Source organism: Apis laboriosa, unplaced genomic scaffold (genome assembly GCF_014066325.1).
Source record: "Apis laboriosa isolate Shangri-la unplaced genomic scaffold, ASM1406632v1 scaffold111_cov153, whole genome shotgun sequence".
Lineage (NCBI taxonomy): Eukaryota > Metazoa > Arthropoda > Insecta > Hymenoptera > Apidae > Apis > Apis laboriosa.
In genome coordinates this window covers 300,998-322,579 of record NW_025220849.1, presented here as the reverse complement: position 1 = coordinate 322,579, position 21,582 = coordinate 300,998, and the positions used below count along the sequence as shown (strand labels likewise).

Here is a 21,582-nt window from a genome sequence, read left to right as displayed (position 1 = left end):
TTAAAACTGTAACAAGTGAAAAAATTTTTAATATCAGAAAACTGTGGATAAAATTACATTATAATAAAAAAAGATCTAATAGTTTTTCAACATTCTTGGAGTCTTTTTTTTTTTTTTAGAGAGTAAATATATTCAAGAATAAACAGCAATAAATCGACAATAATTTTCACTCTCAATGAAACATCCATTAGTGAAATGAATAACTCTTTAGAATATTTTTTGACAGTTTTAATCTCAAATTAAATTTCGAATTTATTTGGGAGTAAAACTATTGAGAGTTACTTTTGAGAATATTTTTTCACAAATGAAAATTGCATTGAGAATGGTTCTCTGTAGAGTAATTTTCAAATGCATTCGAATGCTTCCATTTGATAACACGAAGAAAAGACCATTCTCAGAATATTTGAACAACATTTTCTCCTCGCTTCCAATCCACTCGATAGTCCAACGATCGTAAATAGCGACAGAGCCTAAAGATATTAGAAAAAAAAAAAAAAAAAACAATTGAAACGATGCGATCTTACAGCTGAACAGGAAAAATCCCAAAGACTGTTTTCTTTTTTTTTTTTTTTGTGCTTGACAATTACGAGTGTGAAATTCAGACGAACGAGAACGAGTACGAGATATTTATTGTGGTCCTGAATGAAACTGTACTCGTTTTTCTTAGAATTAGAGATGAATCGTGTATAACCGATTCGAATATGTGCGTAACGTTTTCATTTTCGTCACGGTGTTAAAAGGCTTACACGACGACGATTTCATAGGTAAACGTTTAGATTGGGCGCAGTGGATTTTACAATTAACGATATTGCGCGAGAATCACCGTACGACATTGCAATTTTCGTTTATTGAAAAATGAAATAAAGATGACGTTTCGTTAAATATATTTTTTAAATATATATATTCCATTTCGATGATTCGTTATTCAAGTTAATGTTCAGACACACGAAATAATTATTTGAAATATTTATTATCTGATAAGTTTAATACAATGTTTGTTAATTACAATTCTTTTTGTAATATTTGAATCCTTTCTTTCTTTCAAAGTAAAAAAACAAAATTAAAATTGTTTTATTGCTATAGAATAAATACTAGAAGCATTATAAGTTAAACAATGAGAGAATTATATTTCTGTAAAATATAATAATTATAAATAAATTAAATAACTAATAAATTTAAAAATTCAAATATTTTAAGAATGGAATATTTAAAAATCGGTATGTAGTGTCTGAATACTAACATATGTTTTTTAACAGAATTATTATATTATCTATTAAATATAATTATTAATTATTATTAACTATAATATATTTCAACTTAAAACAATAATGATTTGCAAATTTTCATTTAATAAAATAATGAATATTTAATAAAGTGATTAATTACATAATTCTTATAAAAATAATTATTTATAAAATAAAATAATAAATGTTTAATTAATAAGAAAACAAAATTCTTAAAATCACAAATCAAATATCATCAATATATATATAATATAACTTTATATAACTTATATAACTTTTTTTTTTAAATCTTATGAAATAATAAATTGCCATAATCGTACAGCGTATCTCGTCGCTTCATGCCCTCTCCTCTTTCCCTCTAGAAAACGTCGAAATTACACACGTACCTCTCTCTCTCCCATACTTTCGATGACATTCACGATTAGCAATTTATCAGACGCGAAATTTAACCACGCGTCTTCGTTGCTTCGATTTACGATTAAATGTATAACATTTGTTTTTTTTTTTATTATATTTTTTTTTATTTCCTTTTTTTTTTTTTTTTAATTAGATTGTTCTGAGCAATTGAGATCTAGTATTGGAGGGATTTCATATACCTGAAAATATTTAGTCACTTGACTCGTCTCTCTTTCTATTCTCCTCCTCGTCTTGCTCCTGTTCGTCGATTTCTCACCATTTTCAATTTTTCACTTTCACCATTCGAACTCAAAACACCATTTAAAAATCTTCAATCTTCTCCATTTTTTATCTCGATTCTTTTGTGTCCTCTTCTTATCACAATCTCGATGATTCCTTGTCATATCTCTTCACTTTTCTTCTTTCTCTTCTTTAAAACGTTACGTTGCCATTTTATTTTATTCTTTTTTTTTTCTTTATTTGTGTGTTTCGTTTCTTTTTTTAAATTAGAATACTCTCTCTCTCTCTCTCTTTCTCTCTCCCTTTCATACATTACGCGTCTCATCCATCCTCCGCACACCGCACGCACTCACACTTATCTGAGAGTAACAATTGACATGCGTTTCGTAACTTTCCTAGCGTCTAGACAATGTATCCCTGCATTGTCTTTTAAATCCTTTTTCTTTTTTTTATTATTTTTTCAAATACAACGTACTTCGTACGATATTTTTCTCTTTTTTTTTTCTTCCACGTAGATTTTTTTCATTTTTTTTTTTTTCTTCTTCTTTTGTTCTGACACCAGGCTACGATAAAGGAAGCCACGGTGAAATCCGTCAAGCGATGCGCAACGTCGCTGCGTTCTCTCGAGTCTTAAAGAGAAACGGGGGAAAAAAAGGCGAGTATAAGTTTTTTCTTCTCTCTTTCTCGTTTCGTTATTGATGTGATCGAACGAGATCCTTCGTTTCTTTTTTTTTTTTCGATGAATGAATTATTAAACGGATTTTTTCTGTAATCGAAATCAATGTCGATGACAACGATGATGGATGGTGACGAGAATCGTTCGATCGATCCTTATCCCTATTTCATTTCTGAACGATGACTGATTCGACTAATTCTTCTTTTATTTTTCTTGCCACGGATTTCGTAATAGGCCGAAAACTCGAATCGGGCGAGATGATGCGTTTGGGATGGTTTGATGTTGTTTGTTTACCTATACATAACAATTATCGATATTTTCTATTGATTATTTTGAAATATCATCGCGTTACTTTCTAATTTTGAAAATATTGTAAATTTATATCGAACAGATAAATGAAAATAAAATTAAAAAAATATCTTAATTATCAATCAATTGAATAGGATACTTGTTACATAAGGAGGTCGATTTTATCTCGATAAAAAAATAAATGATGTAGATATTTATAATATCGTGACAAGATGGAATATATAGATAAAAATAAAACGGAGCATTACATTATTACATTTTATCATCACCGCAAAAGAGGTTTCAATTCCAGTTCTCGCTAGGATATTATATCATCAATTCCCATTCAATTCAAGTTTCAAATCACTGACTTTTCAATTCGTATTCCCGATTCTTACAATCGACAAGAGTAATTTAACACATATATAAATTCCGTTAAAACGAAATATATCCACAATTTCTTGATTTCGTCAAATACAATAAACAACAATTCACAGTCATTGCTAATATAAAATTTAATAAATTTTTCAAGAAAAACACCACAAAGATATATAAATAATTTTTCTTTTAATTACGAGACTATGTAATCAAATGCTAAATACTATCATCAATTTCCACCACAGTTCTAACTATATTCTCAAGAAAACAACACGCTTTCTTCCAAACGCTATTTCCTCTAAAAGCATTCTCGCATCGAACAACGACAAAAGCATGAAACAATCATCAAACCACCCATTACGAAACCAATTCTTGACCGACACATTCCCACTTTTGCTCTCATTCAAGTTGAAAGCCAGTTGCCGGGAAACAACAATGCAAGTAGGCCCGTAGTTCTTCTTGCGCTCAATATATATATATATAGGTCCATTTTCTTTACGTTAGAATCGTTCATTTTTGGCTGGATGAATCGCGAATGAAGGGGACGCACTCGATTTCGTTGGCTCATCTTCGATGGCCGCCAACGCTTCGATGGAATGACACTTAGGAACCTAACGAGAGAAACCGATCGACGACGTTCATATCTAAAACACGTTGTTCCGAACGATGCGGCCGTACTTTTTTTTCTTTTTTTTTTTTTTTTCTTTTTTTTTTTTTTATCGTGTAAAAACGTCGAATTGCCCCGCTCCCGATCGATCTAACGATCAGTGCGGATCGTTGGAAGAAGAGAAACGGAGCGAAGCGTCGCGGAGGAGGATCGATTAAATCGGTTCAAGATTGGAGAAGCGGGGCAATTGTCGAGCAGGACGAGGGTTAATTTAATCCTAATGCGATCGAAGACGACACGGAGAGTTACGAGAATCCGCTCTCGATATTTTATTTTATTTTATTTTATCTATTTATTATTTTCTTTCTCCTTCTTTTTCTTCTTCTTCTTCTTCTTTTTCTTCATCTCTCCCTGCTGCTAATAATTCGCTATTATTAGACTAGGTTTTTTTTTTATTTTCTCTCTTCCTTGACTATCTTCTTCTTTTTTTCTTCTTTGTTTTCATTTTTCTATTTAACGATTCACTCTTTTGCGTTGCTAGGCAGTCCATTCCTTATCTGAAGTACTTCAGACCGGCGACCAGCAGGAACTTCTCGATGAAAAGCTCGGAATCGAGGACGGCGATGTGCGCGGCTCGGCCAATCAGCGCGTTAGCCGTAGCCGGCAACGCATGGTGCACGTCGTATCTGACCAGACTCACCCCCGAGGAGGACATCACTGGATAGAGGATGTTGTGCACCATTTCACGATATGCTGCGCCTGTAAAAAGGGTGAAAATTAATCATTTTTTGTTTGTTTGTTTTTTGTGTGTTTTGTCGAAATATAAAATGTGGATCGATATTGATACTTTTAGCATCTTAAAGAATGATAAAAAAACAGATAAATAATGATATAATTTTGAATGATTATTGTAGAAAAATGACAAGATATTTAGATATTTTTATATTTGTATCGATAAATTAAAAATGTTGGAATAATCATGATGAAAATATGATGAAAATAAGGACGAGGAAAAATATTTTTCAATTTGCTACAGTTATATAAAAATTTTATTATTTAATAAATATCGTTTAACGATGAATTTAATTATTTGAGTATCTTTAAAGGATCAAACCTACATACATACTTTACATTACAAAATTTAAATTGAGATATTATACAATAACAAATAATTTTTGCATAAAAATCTATCGATTTCCTATTAATCAAAATATAAAAATAAATTAGATAAAAAAATTTCTTCAAATTAAATAATAATCTCCAAGGAATTAATCCCATCTCGAAAATAAATTTCATCCTCGCGAATGATATCTACAAAATATGAGAAGAAATATAAGTAGTCGCAATTCGGTTTCTCGACGTAAAGGTCCAATACGTTTCTTCCTTTTCACAGAAGAATTTCTTTGATAAAAAAAGAGAGAGAGAGAGAGAGAAGACGAATAGGAATCTACGTAAGATTTCTCGATGGGAGCTTCTTTTATCCAACGATGTTCACTCGGGATTGACCGTTCAATAAAATCGTATTATCGGGACATAAATGAAAAATAAACGTCGATTACCTTGATCGGTCGAATCCCGCACAGCGGCTTTGCACAGCTCTATACGAGCGGAATGAAGGGGCACGTATCGATCCTGCGCGCTACCGCACAGGAGGACGTGTTTGAACTTTTCGAGATTGCTCTTCTGGCTGAGGCGGAACATGAACGATCGTCTGACATCCGACGCGTCTTTCATGGCCAATTGTAACAACGAGCCGGATTTCTTCAGTTTCTGCATGAACCACATACCTGGACAGGATTTCATTACGAGCGTTTGAAAATATATCTGTGGTTTATGGATTTATTGATGATATACAACTTTCTATTCAAAGTATTCCTCTAAGTAATTTTATCATTTAAATTGTGATCAAGCGAGATCAAAATTATAATTATAATAAAAATTATAAGTTTGAAATGGAACAAGTTTTACAGTTTTAATAATAATATGTTTTTTTATTATCGGTGTTACAATTGATATTCTATAAGAATTTTTAAATTTAATTTTTAAAGATCGATAAAAATTTGTAATACTAATATTAATATTTTGATTTTTTTTCGTAGGTTGAAAAAAGGAAGGAAAGAGAAGAGAAAAGAAAGGAAAAAGAAGAATAAGAGTGTTTCATCTACAATCTATTATACTAAAAGATTCGTAAGTAGGAAAATAATTTTGATAGCAAGTATCATTATATATTATATTCTTAATACACGTACGATCATTTTGATTTTAAAAAATGCTATAAAATTCTTTAAAAAATAAGAAACGATTCAAGATTTTAGATAATGCAGCTTACCTGCATTAACTAATCCACTGGTGTTATACAGTGTACCCAAGTGTGGACCGCTTAGGCTGAGAAAGGTATGTAAACGTGGAAGAAGCGGTCGTAATTGAGGCCGCGTCAGAGCGCTTCTTATGATGATGGTCCCTAAAGAATGTCCGATAAAGCTCACTTTCGTTGGATTCAGGCCCGATGTCTCGATGTGATGGAGAATCTCGGCTACCAATCGATCGGTCATCGTATCAAAATCCGAGAAAGTATCACCCTTTTCAACAAACATAAAAATAATATATAATAATTTATTCTGGTTCGCTTTCTCTTGAAAAAAAACGTCGCTTGTTCTGTGCAATCTTTCTATGCAAAAAAGGCACAAGTCTAATATCCTTTCCAAGTCTTTCTTTCAAAAGAATATAATAAAAAGCTTTCGATTTGCCATCCCCCCCTTTTGCTTCAATTGTTACCTCGACGAAAATCCTTTAAACGCGTGTAAAAGGACGAATAAACCGGAAATGAAAGGGATTCATTTTGAAAATCTTCACCTGATTTCTCTCGGACATTAAAAAATCTAGATGCGCCCCGGGAAGACTGAGTTCCAAGTACGTCTTGACCAAACGAAGATCAGCTGGATTGCCGTCGAGACCATGGACACAGATGATGAGGTGGGCACCTTCCGGCGAGAAGAGCCGATACTCGTTGCTGATGTGGAAGTACGGCATGGTCGAGGCCAGGGTCGGATAATCACTAAGAGGCACATTCGATCTTAGAGGTTTTACCGACGACGGGGTCAGGAAGTCACCGTATCCAAAGGAATGGGCACGTTTATGGAAACGCAACTGCGCTTCCTTTCGTTCTCTAGAGAGGATAGGTAGACAAAGAGAAACTTAACTACGAAAAAACACAAATAGACAGACGAAAGCTATCGTCGAAACTCAAAGAAAGCGGGTCGAGTACAGCCTTGTGGATGTTTGCGAACAAAAGAGGAAGGAAACAGCGAAAATAATAATAATTGCACGATACTACTTGACAATTCTCTCGAAGGGTGAAAACGACAGGTGTTGGGAACGAAGGAGCTATTCAGAGGCCATAGGATTTTGACTGGTTGTAAATCTTTTCATATTTTTCCTAGCAAGTTGCAAGTGACTAATATTTGGGCAACGATGCGCGCTACTAAGTTCTCAGCAAAATTAATTGTAATACTGGTGAAGCATCAGGATATTCTATTCTAGAAAACACAAGTCGTTCTAAACTTTCTGAAATTAGATTTCGCATTGCATTTAATTCCTTCTTCTTATCTTATCGATACACCACGAATAAATTAGCAATTTGAAAAATTCGCAGCCTGCCAACAATCAATGCATACAATCTTCAATATATTTTAAAAAATCTGTTTCCTCAACGATTCCGTCCAATAAGACTTCTCCAATATTAAAAACACACGGAATGAAATATTTTATTTTAAACAAGTTAATTATATACCGCAAACTGCAAACTTTTCAAAATACAAACGCACTCGCACTCAACGAAATAACACTCAACGAAGTCCCACCCAAAACGTCTGAAACCACCGATCAACAACGCACCTGTATATCTTCCCCGAGAAACTCATCTGCCTTTTGAACTCCTCCTTGCACTTCTTGAAATTAATCGCCTCGTCCTGTGTCGATTGCAACATCTCCTTCCCCTCCTGATAACAATCCAGACAAATATCCCTGGCTCCGTACGGAGGATCCCTGCTCTCCCTCTCCCTCTCCCTCTCCCTATTCTTCTGAGGGCTGCAGGGGGCGGTTTTCGTCTGTTTCGGGCTCCTGACCGGTTTCACCGTTTCGTAAACGTGGTAAAGAGGATTGTCGATGATGGCAGGGGGGTCGCGGAATTCCTCGGGGGGCGGTGGCTCGTCCTGGAACATCTTCGGCGGAGGGAGGCGCACCTCCTCGTACGAGTGCTCCTCCACGCTCTCCTTGGTCGGGGGTGGCCTCTCCTTCCTCGGCACGATCCTCGATAATTTCTGGCGAAGCTGCTCGCTCGACAGCTTCGCGTTCCTGCGCTGCTCCGAGCTCGACGTGTCTCCGCTGCTCACCCAACCGGAACACTCGGACGTCAGGTTGCTGGAGCTGGAGCTGGTTGTCGGGCTGCTTGGTCTGCTGGACGGCGGGCTGAGCGGGTTCGGAATGACGGGAAGATTGTTGCTAAGGCTGTCCTTGCTGTCGCGTATAGGCATGCAAGGCAATGAAACAGCGCTCCGTGGCACTACCACCTTGTTCTGCGCCACGGGCACGCTGGCGCATCTCAGTCTTTTCACGCTCGGCGCCGGGGCGCCGGCGCTCGATGTGTCGGAAGGCGTCGTGCCGTTCGTAGCCGGCGTCTCCATGGGAGATTTGATGGGCTCCACCTGTGGAAATGAACAGGATGATCAAGAAAATTACAGCTTAAATTTCGAGAGCAGGTATCTTTTCCTCCTTGATGATTTTTGTGCGAATCTATTTATGATACCTCGATTCGGAAAATTCGTTTCTCTGCCACTTATAGATTGATTTTATAGATTTTATCGAGGTGTTTAAAATGATCGACGTGGAAATCTTTATAAGAATTGATATATAGAAATGGTTTTAGAATTTAATATATCTCTTTAGAGGATGAAAAAATTTGGAATTCGAATTTTTCGAATTGGTAATCGTACCTTCAAAATAATCTTATTATTATTCTCCACCTCCAGAACGTTCGTGGTAGGTACAGGAGGTGGGGGGCGATACTTGGGCAAAGGAGCGACAGCGGGGTCCTGATAAGCCGGAGGCGGTGGTGCCGGTTTCCTATTTCGATGGCTGCACTTCCTGCTCTCCTCAGTCGGATGATCTATGTCCAGCACAGGAGCTGAATGCGGCCTTCGACCGTGCTTATCCTTCCTCTTCTCAGTCACTCGATGCTGCTCCTTCTTCGGCTCCGACATCGCGGTCATCACCTTGTAGAACATCTCATTGGTCAATTCCTGCATTTTATTTTCCTCGTTCTGCTGCCTCCTGTGCTTCTCCTCTCCGACATAACACGGTGTCACGCCGTTTCGAGGCGACTTGACAGCGGCCCTTTCTTCTCTTCTCCTCGGCCTTTCCCTCCGGAAGTCGCAGTACTCGTTACGATCGACGTCGTCCACCAATCTCTCCGTGCTCTTCGGTCTTCTGGGCCTCTCTGCCTCCCCGTGTGTCCGTCCGCTGGTGCCGTTGGTGCGATAGAAGAACGAATCCGTGGTAGTCGACGTGTAATTCGACCTTTTGTACAGAGGATCGACCATCATCGAGTGACTGCTAGGCAATCCATTTCCGCCATTCATCGACTCCTGGATCTCTCGATTTCGTTGATTCAATCCTGAGCCGGTCTTCCCGATCGTGTGGTATCTACGAGACTCCAGTCCGTTCGTTTGACTGTATTTGCCGCCCGTTTGATGAGTCTGTTTGCGTGAATTGCCACGATACGTCACCCTGTCCAGGGTAGCCGTGTGAAGAGGCTGTTGCTCTGGAAAGAAGGTGTCGCCATTGACGCTTGCCTTGTTAGAGAGGAAGTTGGTTTGATCGTTGGTAGTCGTGGATAATGGTTGGCGTGATGCTAGTCGATGGCTGCGTGGCTCTAGGCGAATTCTTCTTGTGTCCAAGGAGTGATAATCTGTAAGAATGAAAGAATGTGGTCATCGTTGGTTTTATTTATTTATCGAGTCTTGAGAATTATATTTCAGTAAAATAAGTAATTTGAAAGAAAAATCATAATGATGTTATACTTTAAAATTAATTTAAAGTTTTCTAAAAGTTCTTTAAAATTTGTTAGAAGAAAAAACGTAGAGAAAAAAGAACTGTTAAGCTGAAGTGTGATAAAAAAATACAAATTTTTTAAATGCACGTAAAAATTAACCAAATAGATGCAAGTGTAAATATAGTAATGTAAGGAATGAGTTCTTTTAAAGATGAACCGTGTGTAGTAATCAAGAGTTCAGAAGGAATTTTTAACGTAAACTCAGAGAAAATATACAAGAGAAGAGAAAGAATGCAAGGAATATGGAGGATTATAGAGAATCTACAACATATTAAAGGAACAGTATTTTTTTTGTTACATAGTATGTCAATATGCACACATAAATATTAATATAAAACATTGCAAACGCAAAGTATTTTCTCGTGCAATATAAATGATTTCTTAGCTGACAATGGAATAATATTGTGTAAGATGATTTAATATTTCATTTAACATGAGCATTATATTATATGGTTATATTATATAAAGAATTTCGAATAATGCATCGATATAAATTATTATGACAATATATTATATAATAAATCTTTGGAAGTCATAAAAATCAATTATTCTATAATACATTCATTTTTGCATTAAACCATTACATCATTACTTGGAAATATTAATTGATACGAGTAAAAAAATTAAAGAAAAAGAAAGAGAAAAGAAGAAATATGAAAAAAAGATGTACAAAAGAGATCGAAATATTGATGAAATTTCTTAAAATTCTCTGAAAAAACGATCATCCTACCTTCAGCAACGTTGGGAGACTTATTCTCGTTCCAGCAGTCTGTCATCTGGCCATGGTCCATCGTTCCCAAACACGTGGGCACGGTGAGCGTTTGTTCGCACGATTTGTTCGACGGTCTGTAACCGGGCAACTGTCCACCAGGTGGCAGTTCGGGAAACATGGCCGCAAGGAGCGACGTGATCGAGGTGTTCTGAGGATCGGCCTGTTGCCCAGGTAGCACCAACATCTGAGTGGATTTGGCACGTGGCAAGGGGACGACCGGTGTCGATCCAAGGGATGGATTTGGCGCGGAGCAGGCTTGCTGGCCTGAAGGAGGGAAAAGCGTGCTACTGGACGGCGCTGTCGACCTTTGCCTTCCTCTCGAAGGAACTGTCGCTGGCGGTGTGACGTTTCGGTTTCCGCCTCTTTGTCTCGGGAACAATTGCGTGGACACCGATCGAGGAAGAGTCTTTGGCGAGGTTCTTGGTTGAACTGGTTGGGCGATATCCGGACCGAGTTGGTCCAAGGATTTGCTATGCCTGGCAGGAAGCGTGGAAGGCGTGAGCATCAGCCGGCCTTGAACAGATCCGATGTCCTGGGCTGCACCTTCGCTCCTTGGCGACCAGATGCCCATGGATCGAGACTCGAGAATCGCTGCGATTCCGCAGCTGCAGTCGTCTATACCGGGAACTGGAAAGATGTTTCGATTCGTGATTAATAATTGAAGACTAACGGTAGGTAAAAGGTAGGTAAAGTTTAGGTATTGTGCAATGTAGGTTTTTAAAGATTTTTTTGATCGCGAATATTTGAATCGTGATTCAAAGAAATGTCAAGTGTTTCTTAAAGATTGGAAATGATATTTTATATTTTATTTATTAACATATAATAATAATAGATAATAATAGATTCAAAATCACACATTTTTAGTGCCATTTTTAGTTACCAGTCATTTCTTACAATTGTCAAAAAGTCGAAGAGAAGACTTTTTCTTTATTTTTATGAATAAATAATATTTGCAAAATAGCAATAGAAAATCTTAAGTTCAATTGATAAAAGATTTATTATTATTAGCATTATGAATAATTTACGAATTCTTTGTACAGAAAGATTGTGGCCATTTCTGGCACAATCAGATATCGAGCTCATCTCTTTTCTCCGCACACACTTACCGCTGTTTCTGTGCCTCTGTTTCATATCCACGTACTGATCCTCGAAGATCAAAGGCAGGGAATGAAGATCTCCGTCCAATTCCGGACAATGCACTGGCAATGGAGGCAAAGAGGCGAGATATCGCGATCTTCGTGCAGCCTCGCTCACTGCCTGATACGACTGATAATTCGCGTCGTAACAACCCCACGCAGATGTCCTGGGATTCTCCAACACGAAGAAACCTTCCGCGAAACGTTTCACCTATTTGAATTTATTGAAAACAATAATTTAAATACTTTTTCTTTGAAGAGATTTAATATCTCTTCAAAATCATCAATGTGACTTAATCGAAAAAAAAAAAAAAATGTTTCAAATATTTTTGGAATATTTTCACACGAAATTATTTTTATCGCGCTTATAAAATCAAAAGAGATCGGAAAATTAAGAAAAATAATATAGAAGAATCGTGTTGTACCCTCAATTGATGATGGATCCTCGCAAGGTGCTGATGAACGGCTTCACGCCCTGAGAACACCTCCAAAAAGTGTTGCCAGAGAACGATATTTTGTGCGCAGAGTTGAGCGATATCGGTTTCCTCCGTGTCCATCATCTGCAACTATATACGCGCAAATTTTTACCAAAGAAAGAATTCGAAAAGGGACGAGAAAAAGATGGTTCCCTATCTTCCGATATCGGAGAACCGACCTTGGTAATTTCTTTGTGCGTGTTCTGAGCGAGCTCGAGCGCCCTTTGCTGGCAAGAAGGTAGCAACCGCGCTAAATCGGCCAAGTCGTTGAGCAAAGATTCCCTTGCGGCCAAAAGTAACCTGATTACTTCCTGTTGAACCAGTTTCGCGTGTTGGATTCTCGTGGCCGAGCCGACGCATCTCGTCGTCGTTTCCTATAACGATTATGAATTTCTCGTTCGATATATTTTTTTCTTTTTTTTCTCCCTCTCACGAGTGTGTGTCACGACGAGTGAAATCGATTGGGATAGGTTGAATGAAGCCAAGCTCGTGTAAACTCACGATATTTCCTAACTGGGCATTGTTGTCTCCGTTCGCTGCAGACTGTTTAAATTGCAGCCACGGCTTCCCTCCACGCGGCGCGCTGCAAGCATATTAGCCAGTTAATTATCTACCCGCGATGTTAATTGAAACACAATCGAACCAATGGCCAGTCGGGCGGAATGGAATTTTTCGATTAAAGCGATTAAAGGATTGGACGTGATTTAGATTTCGTAATTCGGTTTTAACTTTTCGATCCTGGATTTTTTTTTAACAAATTTGATTTTCAATCGAGTTGAAAAAAAAAAGTAATTGTGGAATTAAGTATCATCTTGGTATGGGATCGAATGGAATTGAATGGAATGGGAATATAAAGTTTTTCCACGCATTCTTTTCTTTGTAATTATCATTACACAGAATATAATTCAATTTAGATTATAAATTTGGTAATTTATTAGGATGTAAGTTTATCTTTTATTATTTTAAAAAATAATTAATTTATTATTATCTTTAATAATTTGACACGCGTATTAAAACTTGAGTCATCGCACAGAAATCAAATTGAAACCAATTCCGTCATACATTTCGACGATTTCAAAATTTAAAATTTCTCAAAAAGTTAGATTTCTGAGTGGTATAAAAATGTAAGAATTTAAAAAATCGAGGGAAAAAATGATTTAAAATTTCCCATATAATCGACAATCTCATCGATATTTTCGTTATAAGATATATGCGCATATTACAAACTTACCAGCTCTGCACATAATGAAGTATGCTCTTCCTACGCATAACACAGAAACACGATCAAACGAGCATATAGACAGAGAGAGAAAAAAAAATTTCCATAATTAACAAACGTGTAAACAAGAAGCGGAAGAAGATTTCAACTTGATACCGACTTGATGTAGGGTTGATGAAGGGCCACGAGACAGGCATGGATCGTGATGGAGACTGCGGCAAGATGAAAGTAATCGAAGAGCACCGGCAAATGATAGTGAAGTCCCTTCGTGGGCGCGAAGTTCAGCTGCAACGCCCTACAAAGCGAAAAGCAAACGAAACTTCGTCAAATCTTCAAGATGGAACACGAAAGGCCAAGGTTATCGATCTATTATTAAACTTGTGAGAAAAATCTGAGCGAATATTTTACCTTTTCCTAATGAGAATGATATTTGGAATCATCTTATCTTTGTTACAATTTAATGGTAACGTAATTGTGATAATTGGAAATGAATATGGATTTATTAGAATTCAAAAGGAAAAGAGAAAAATAAAGAGAAGAGCACATTCAGAATCATCAAAGTTTTCCTAGAGCCTTAGATACGAAGATAATATACAGAAATATACAGAATAATTAAACCAAGCCAGGACAGAGGCTATTTTCAAAATAATCGTAATCCTCTGTTGGAACAAAAAGTTATAATATTTTGACATCAATATAAACATTAATATTTCACTTATAATACTCCAAAATAATAATAAAGAAGAATTTTACATCGAAAGAATGGTTTCTGGATGTTAAAAATTATTTTCAAAAGCTAAAAAAAATTCCAAGCCATCGATTATCAAGTGATGACACGTAGATGACACGTATCTCTCCTATCTTTCCCTTTATTTCCCCTCCAATTCTTACGTTACAAACTAAAAAACTCTCTCTCACGGTTCTTCCATAACGCTTGCAGTAATCTCCCTTCCAGAAACCGCAATCTGTTTCCCAAGCCTCACGCTCGGCCGATCGCCGCGTTTCTATGGGGCCAAGACGTTGCCTCACCTAGAGGACACGCAGGCCATGTTCCCAGGCTGCGTTGGCTCGCTGAACCATAGCTCGACGCCGAGATTGAAGTGGGTTCGGGAAAGCACCTCCTCGATCTTGTGACTGTGCACGAGCACGTGAGCACGGAATAGGACCGAGGTGCCGAGTGTCACCTCCTCGTTTCTGTAGAGGATCTGAAAACGCTTGCTCGTCCCTGGCGCCTCCAACGAGTCTGGGAACAATAAAATTTGATATCTTCACAAATATGTTATCATTCAAAAAAAAAAAAAAAAAAAATTATCGTGCGCGATTTATGAATTTTCTCACTTATACAATTGAAATCGTCTTATGATTATCGCGAATTTGAAAGTGGATTTATAAATTGGATGGAGATCTCGTACCACTTTTTAGATCACATATCTCGACGTGCTTCTTTTTTAGAACAATAATAAGCGTCTCGAGGAACGTGAGAATGTTGAAGTCTCGTCCAAAGAATTTTTCATTTCTTTCGAGTAAGATTTTTAATACGAATGCGTGAACATTCGGGCTTTTGGTTTTGGTCTCATTCGTACGTCTCTAGAAACGGTCTGAGTGTATGGTGTACAATGAAGCGCGATACAAACGATCGAGAGAACTTTCTAACGCTATCAAGTGTGGCTCGGTTTGAACTAGTTCGAAATTCTCGTTGTCTAACTCTCGGCGGGGCGAATTCAACCGAGTTTTCTGGAACCGCCGGTGACGCGAAAGTTTCCACCTCCGGGGGCGGATGTGAGAAAGTCCTTTGAATCGGTGGACACGCGTCGCCACCGGGAAAGGGGTGGTAATTTGTGGAAACTCGGTTACCATTGATTGTTTGATTCTTATGAGCGGGAAGGGGAGGTGAAACGATGATTGTTGGTTTTTGGGAAATATGGGCGCGTGGGTGGTGTTAATGGAGCGTAGTTTATTTGAATGAAATGTTCTAAAATTGGAGAGGAAGTTTTTTTTTTTTTTAATCGATCGTGTTTGAACAATCTTCTTGATTAAAAATTGCAAATATTTTTTTGAAATAAAATAACGTTTGAATAATATTGTAATGAAAATTGCGGGTACTTCTTTTTTTATGCATATATAAAACTGAGAATGAAAGAGACGTCATCGAAGAATAATTTCTTGCCTGAATGAATTTTTATTCGTGCGAGTTACGAATGTGTGCTATCTCGAAAAAGAATTCTCTTTATCTCATGAATGTAAAGCAGTGCCATTTATCTTTGAGACTTATTCGTTGCAGAGTTTCTTCCAATAACGAATAACACTTCTATATTCATTCGCGAGGGTATTTTTTTAAGAGTATTTCTTTTTTATTTTTATCATTCGAAACATTATATTTTTTCACTGAAAAAACCAGATCCGTTTTTATTCCAAAATAAAAATAAAAATAAAAATAGCTATTTTCTCTATTACTTTTTTCAAAACCCTCTAATATTTCATGAATAAAAAAAAGAAATACCCTTAAAAATTATTCAGAACGATAAACATTTATCGTTTCCTCCCCCCCAATAAAATTTAAGAAAAAATTACATTAGAGAATCTATCTACGGTAAAATCTCTAAATTATTTCACCTCTCATCCTTATCTCAAACCACGTTATCTCCTTCCTCCCCTTTCGATGGAACAGAAAATTCAAAAGAGGGTGTACTCACGATTCCGCAGCTGGTTAACCTCCACCTTGACAGGCAGTTTCGGCGACACTCTGAGGGCGGTTCGTATCTGGTAATACCTGCGAAATTGGGAAATCGTCGATAATCCTGGGGGAGGGTATAAGCCGTTGCAATTACGCGATCCAGCCGGCTATACGAAAATCACCGTCTCCCCCTCTCTCTCCCTCCCTCGGAGAAAAGGGGAAAGGGAGGAGGAGAAGGAGGAGGAGGATCCGCTTACCCACGCTGGAACAGGTCGACATTGTAGAACTTGCAAAGCTCGAGGGAGAACTCGAGTGTGGCCTGTAGATCGCTCATCTCGATCACGCCGCTCGCGACGCCACCCCTCTCCACCCTTCGTCCTTCCAATCCTCCCCTTTAATCGAACGAAGACCAGCTCCGCACGTCGCGACGATTCACGAGGGATGAACACTGTCGTTCAGGATCTGGCCGAGGTTCCCGGCTCCTTCCTGCCATCCTGTCCCCACCTTTCAACGTCCGAGGCAACCTGTCAAAGAAAGGAAAAGATCGGGATCTTTCCGAGTTCTTTCTTTCCCATCAGTGGATCGATCCCTCGATGCTTCTTACGACACGTTGAATCGCGTCCAAAAGATGCTCGAATCGTTATCACAGTGGATAAAAATGTACGTGGAAATTCTGAGTGGGGGTTAGTTGTTTTTTCATCGCCCCTTTTTGTCGGCAAATACGTGTACATATCGTTGGGATTGTGATACGAAGCTTTCGTTCAATGTATTCTTAATTAAAATTCTTGGAAGATTTTGTGATGATTGGTATAAGTGTTCGAATATTTGAGTATAGATTTATTGATTATTGATAATTCAATGTACTTAGTTTAAGTATATTGGGTATTAATAATCATGTGGAACCAGTAGTCGCAATATTAATAAAACTTTGATTTGTTTTATGAAAATGATTATATGAAAGTTATATGAAAAATTTTAATTGTTATTTGTCGTTAAAATTATCAATAGAAATAACTTAAGACTTTTAAACGGTTACATATTGAACACTATTTAAAAAATTTATATGATCAAATTATGCATATTAATTACAAAAATATTTGAACATTGAGATTTTTATAAAAAAATATATAAAAAATAGGTATAAAGAATAGAAAAATCTAAAGAATAGAAATAAAATATTGAAAATTAATATACATACATAAAAATCTAACCATTTCTCCTTCTTCAGTTTCTCCAAATACTTTACCATTCATGAGAAGAATACAAGTAATATTTGAACATTTGAATGTATAAGGTTTCTTTATTATTCCATCTACTCAGAAATCATCGAGTTTCGTAACTATGCCTCGAAAACACGAGAGAACTTTCGTGTTTCTTCGCGGGGAACGAAAAGAGAGGAGAAAAGGAAAGACAAAAAGAGAGAGAGAGAGAGGAAATTCCACTGTTTGCTCTGGTTCCTCGGCTAGAAATGCCAACAGGAGGAACTTTGGCCCCGAAATTCGCAACGCTTTGCGATCGAGTCTTCCGGAAAAGAGGTTGTCCGGCCTTCGAGTGACTTCTAACTGTTGCGATGGCTAAACGATTCGGGTTAAAGTGGATTTAATTAGAGACGAGTTCGAGAGTCAAGTGGAAATTAACGTCCATTTCGTTCCAAGTTCCCCAAAGTGATTTAACGTTGTTGTTCCTTTCTAACTTTTTGCCATTCCTGCATCCTACATTGTGACTTCGTTACGTAAATTTGAAATCTTTTGAAACTATTGTGAAATATATTTTGAAACTGGCAATGGAAATTTGGAATTTTGGAATGAATTTCGAATGGAGAAAAAGGACAATACGATTGATTTCAATTTCAGTCGAAAGAAAGATAATAAAAATACAGCGAAAAAAAATATATATAGATATAGTAGATACATAGAATATTACATGCAGATAATGGAATACCTTTTTCATTATCTTTGATTATGCAGATATATCGTATAAGGTTAATATCAGATACGTGAAATTATATCCGGACGAATTATACAAAATTTAAGTTGAATAATGAAATAATTCACATCGAATGTTAAATAAATATTGAAAATTCGTAAAATAGATTGAAAATCCATGAATAATATTTTGTTATCCTCTAATGAAGAAGCAATATACATATTACTTGGTTTAATTTAAAATCGAGACATATCTTGTCGAAAAATAATAAAAATTTTTTCATTTCAAGATAGATACATAAATACATAAATGTATCATTTAAAATTGCAATTAATTTCTCGATGTATTTACAATTCGATATAATAGAATAATTCAAACCATCGATTTATTTCGAAGCAACCATTCCAATAAATCCTCATCCACATCCTGTAGTATGTATATACGTAATTATATAATATCCATTAACAAAATTATCGAAACAAATGATGAAATTATTCAAACTATGTGTAAATATTATAAAACTATTATTATAATAATTCATTGTACTTTTTAATTTCATTTCATTCGATGAAAAACTCGTTCGGTTTTCGAAAGGCATAATTTTCTCAATCTAATACATTTTATTTCTTTTTCAGGTACGTAGTAATAGAACGAGAGTATCGAAGCCTGAAATAAACCTGGAAATACCCGAGTGCAAGGCAATTAAATCGTTTCCTCGATTCGCAGTAAGGGATTAACCGGTAATCGCGTTTAAAAGCCAAACAAATGAAACGTGGGTCTTTTCATCGTGCAATAATTAAAGGGTTGTTCATTTTGGCGACACCAAAGAGTCCGGAGTTGCAAAGAGAGCTAAATCCTGCATACAAACGTGCATCTGGTTCGGGGTGCGTCGACGCCGGGAACACTTTGTCCAATTTCTCTTTCACGCTTCAACGTGATGCATATGACAACGTGTCTTAAACGTTTGTGCATTTGTGCGCACGTGTGTAATTTACATTTGAGGAGAAGGAAGGGAGACAAGGGCATGTTATGCAATTTCCGAAACTGCTGTCGAGATGGGTGATCAAAGTTTAAACCCGATACGACGCTCGTTTGACGGGTGGCTAGCTTGGTTGATGGTTTAAGCAGCGATAACCGATCCATATTGATCGAACGTCCATTTTATCTTAAGTGCTTCGATGCCTCGTGGATTGAAGAGAGTTTAGGTACAACTTAAAATGATTTATCGAACGTCGAAGGAAAGGGAGTTTCCCCGCTATCCGATTAAATAACGTAAGAAGCTTCTGGACTAGAGGCTCTAGTGGATGAAGCTTTTCTGAAGATTTCGTTTCTTTCTTTTTTTTTTTTTGTTTTTTATCAACACTTGAAAACTTCGTGGAGATTTATTTCAGTTCATATTTACGTATGCATTATTTTTGTTAGTAATAGACAATAAGATTTCAAAAAAAGGATATGAAAATAATTAAAATATCCTTAATGGAAAAATATTTTGAGGATTTGGATTTATTGGTATTTGATAAAAATATTTTACATATATTCTTTTAAGGTAAGTTCTTTCGAATTAATTATTTTTTCTTTAGTTGTATGAAAAAGAAATTTTCATCATTTGCGTTTTACTGGTCTGAGAATTCATGAATAAATAAATATATGAATTCATGAATAATAAATATAAAGGATGAATATTTATGTGGATTGAATGTAGATTGGAAATGATCTTTTGGTTATTTAAAAATTTTGTAGAAATTAAAGTAAATAGTGTAAGCAATGGAACAAACGTGAATCTAGAAATACATTTATATGCCAACTACAATGATCTATTGATCATTTGGTATGTCAAAAACTTAGATAAGAGCCTTAATGGGTTATCAATCATTCTGGTATTTCATGGTGAAATTGAATCTAATCATGATTTACTTTATGACGTATACTATCTCAAAAGTTTGTAGATTTGTGAAGATCTTCTAACTGATTGTTATCACTTAAATATTCAAATATAAAATAAAAAGAATTAATTAGACAAAATCAATTTATAATTACAAAGAAATTTTCTTTATAATTATAAATCTTCCTCTTTTTAAATTATACATTTCCAATAATTATTTCATCAAATTAGTCAAATTATCATTGAAACTTTCGAATAATTAAAAAAACAAGGAGAAAATTAATCGTCAAAACAACTTTGCAATTTCTACGAAACTCCAAAAGGATCACAATTCAAATCTCTCAAGCGATCAGAATTATCAATGGCCTACAATCAGTGGCAAAAAAAGAAATTTACTCGCGAATTTCTTGAGTCACAAGGATGAAAAAGATATCGAAATGAAAATCGCTCAAGCTGCCCTCGATTGGCTCGTGCACTCCACTGTCAAGGACGCGAAGGCCGCGTGCACGCTTCCTCGAAGCGAAGATCAACGACCTGGCATACGCACTGGGTGAGAGGGTGGAACGGCCGAAAGCGGAAAAAGTGACGGCACGCCGTGACAGACGGCAATGACTGCTCTTCTTGACTACTCGCACGAATTAACCTATCTTTCCTTAATTCCATTTCGTCAATGTCAGCCGAAAGATGAACACGCGCGAATCGATAAATTATTCCGTTCCAAAATCAATTCTCGTCGAGTTGAGGTTTATGGGAAGAACTGTCTCTCTTGGATATTGAAAATATTTTTTATTTAACAAAATGACAGTGTATATATTTAAATTTTTCACCTTTATATTACGATAATATAAAATATATAGAAGAAGAACATTGAAATTATATTGAATCTGTAAAAAGTAAGAATCGGTTTCATCGAAGTGATATTTTTTTAAAAATTGTTTTATACGTGTGTAAACAACACAGAGAACACAGAGTTTATTATTCGTTTTGATGACGAATTATTAATTGAGACACATAAGATCTATAAAGATTTCTGCGAAGAAAAGGGGTAATAAAGAAGAGCCTTTTCGATTCATTTTTGCATATATATAATCATCCATTCGTATCATCCGTTCTTGAATAACCCTATATACATTGTATTTTTCAGTTTTCCGCTCGATGTCATCAAAGTTGTTGATTGTAAGAGTAAGCTGATGGTTTTACAAGGGTGAAATTGATGGTGTTACGTCGTCGAGGGTACGTGAAGTTTGGAAAATTTCAGAAGGGCGTTTTGTTATTGTAGGGTGTAACGCAGAAGAGAGTAATGCTTTTGCCTCTTCCGGTTGAACGTGTGGGGTGAATGTTGATAGATTTATCACGCATAAGGGAATTGCTCTTTGCGTAGAAACGATATATTTTTACCTTGCCTGGGGAGATTATTTTCGTTTTGATGACATTGTACACGAGAAATTGTATTTTTAAGGAGAAGGGGTGTGAAAGATACTAGAGGGAAAGTATTATTGTTGAAGAGTTGTAATTGCAGCTTCGAGGTGATTTTAATAATAATAGAAAAGGTAGGTAAT

At 36.4% G+C, this 21,582-nt stretch overlaps 1 protein-coding gene across 4 annotated transcripts in view; it reads right to left on the bottom strand.

Annotated features, from left to right (window-relative positions):
* Positions 1–1,740: 1,740 nt before the first annotated feature.
* The window catches only part of LOC122711134, a 45,036-nt gene continuing 25,194 nt past the window's right edge, over positions 1,741–21,582 (bottom strand). The window contains exons 2-17 of one of the 4 annotated variants that reach the window (XM_043929611.1): positions 16,473–16,739; positions 16,235–16,311; positions 14,571–14,784; positions 13,702–13,836; positions 13,554–13,583; positions 12,824–12,905; positions 12,502–12,696; positions 12,272–12,412; positions 11,817–12,057; positions 10,669–11,337; positions 8,821–9,794; positions 7,724–8,532; positions 6,683–6,995; positions 6,159–6,408; positions 5,389–5,616; positions 1,741–4,588 (exon numbers count right to left, since the gene is read on the bottom strand). In XM_043929611.1, coding sequence (XP_043785546.1) covers positions 4,383–4,588; positions 5,389–5,616; positions 6,159–6,408; positions 6,683–6,995; positions 7,724–8,532; positions 8,821–9,794; positions 10,669–11,337; positions 11,817–12,057; positions 12,272–12,412; positions 12,502–12,696; positions 12,824–12,905; positions 13,554–13,583; positions 13,702–13,836; positions 14,571–14,784; positions 16,235–16,311; positions 16,473–16,549 — 4,641 coding nt within the window. In that variant the 5' untranslated portion in view covers positions 16,550–16,739 and the 3' untranslated portion in view covers positions 1,741–4,382. Of the gene's footprint in view, positions 4,589–5,388; positions 5,617–6,158; positions 6,409–6,682; positions 6,996–7,723; positions 8,533–8,820; positions 9,795–10,668; positions 11,338–11,816; positions 12,058–12,271; positions 12,413–12,501; positions 12,697–12,823; positions 12,906–13,553; positions 13,584–13,701; positions 13,837–14,459; positions 14,785–16,234; positions 16,312–16,472; positions 16,740–21,582 lie in introns of those variants that run through there. The other 3 variants (XM_043929619.1, XM_043929627.1, XM_043929636.1) reach the window with 3 other exon arrangements.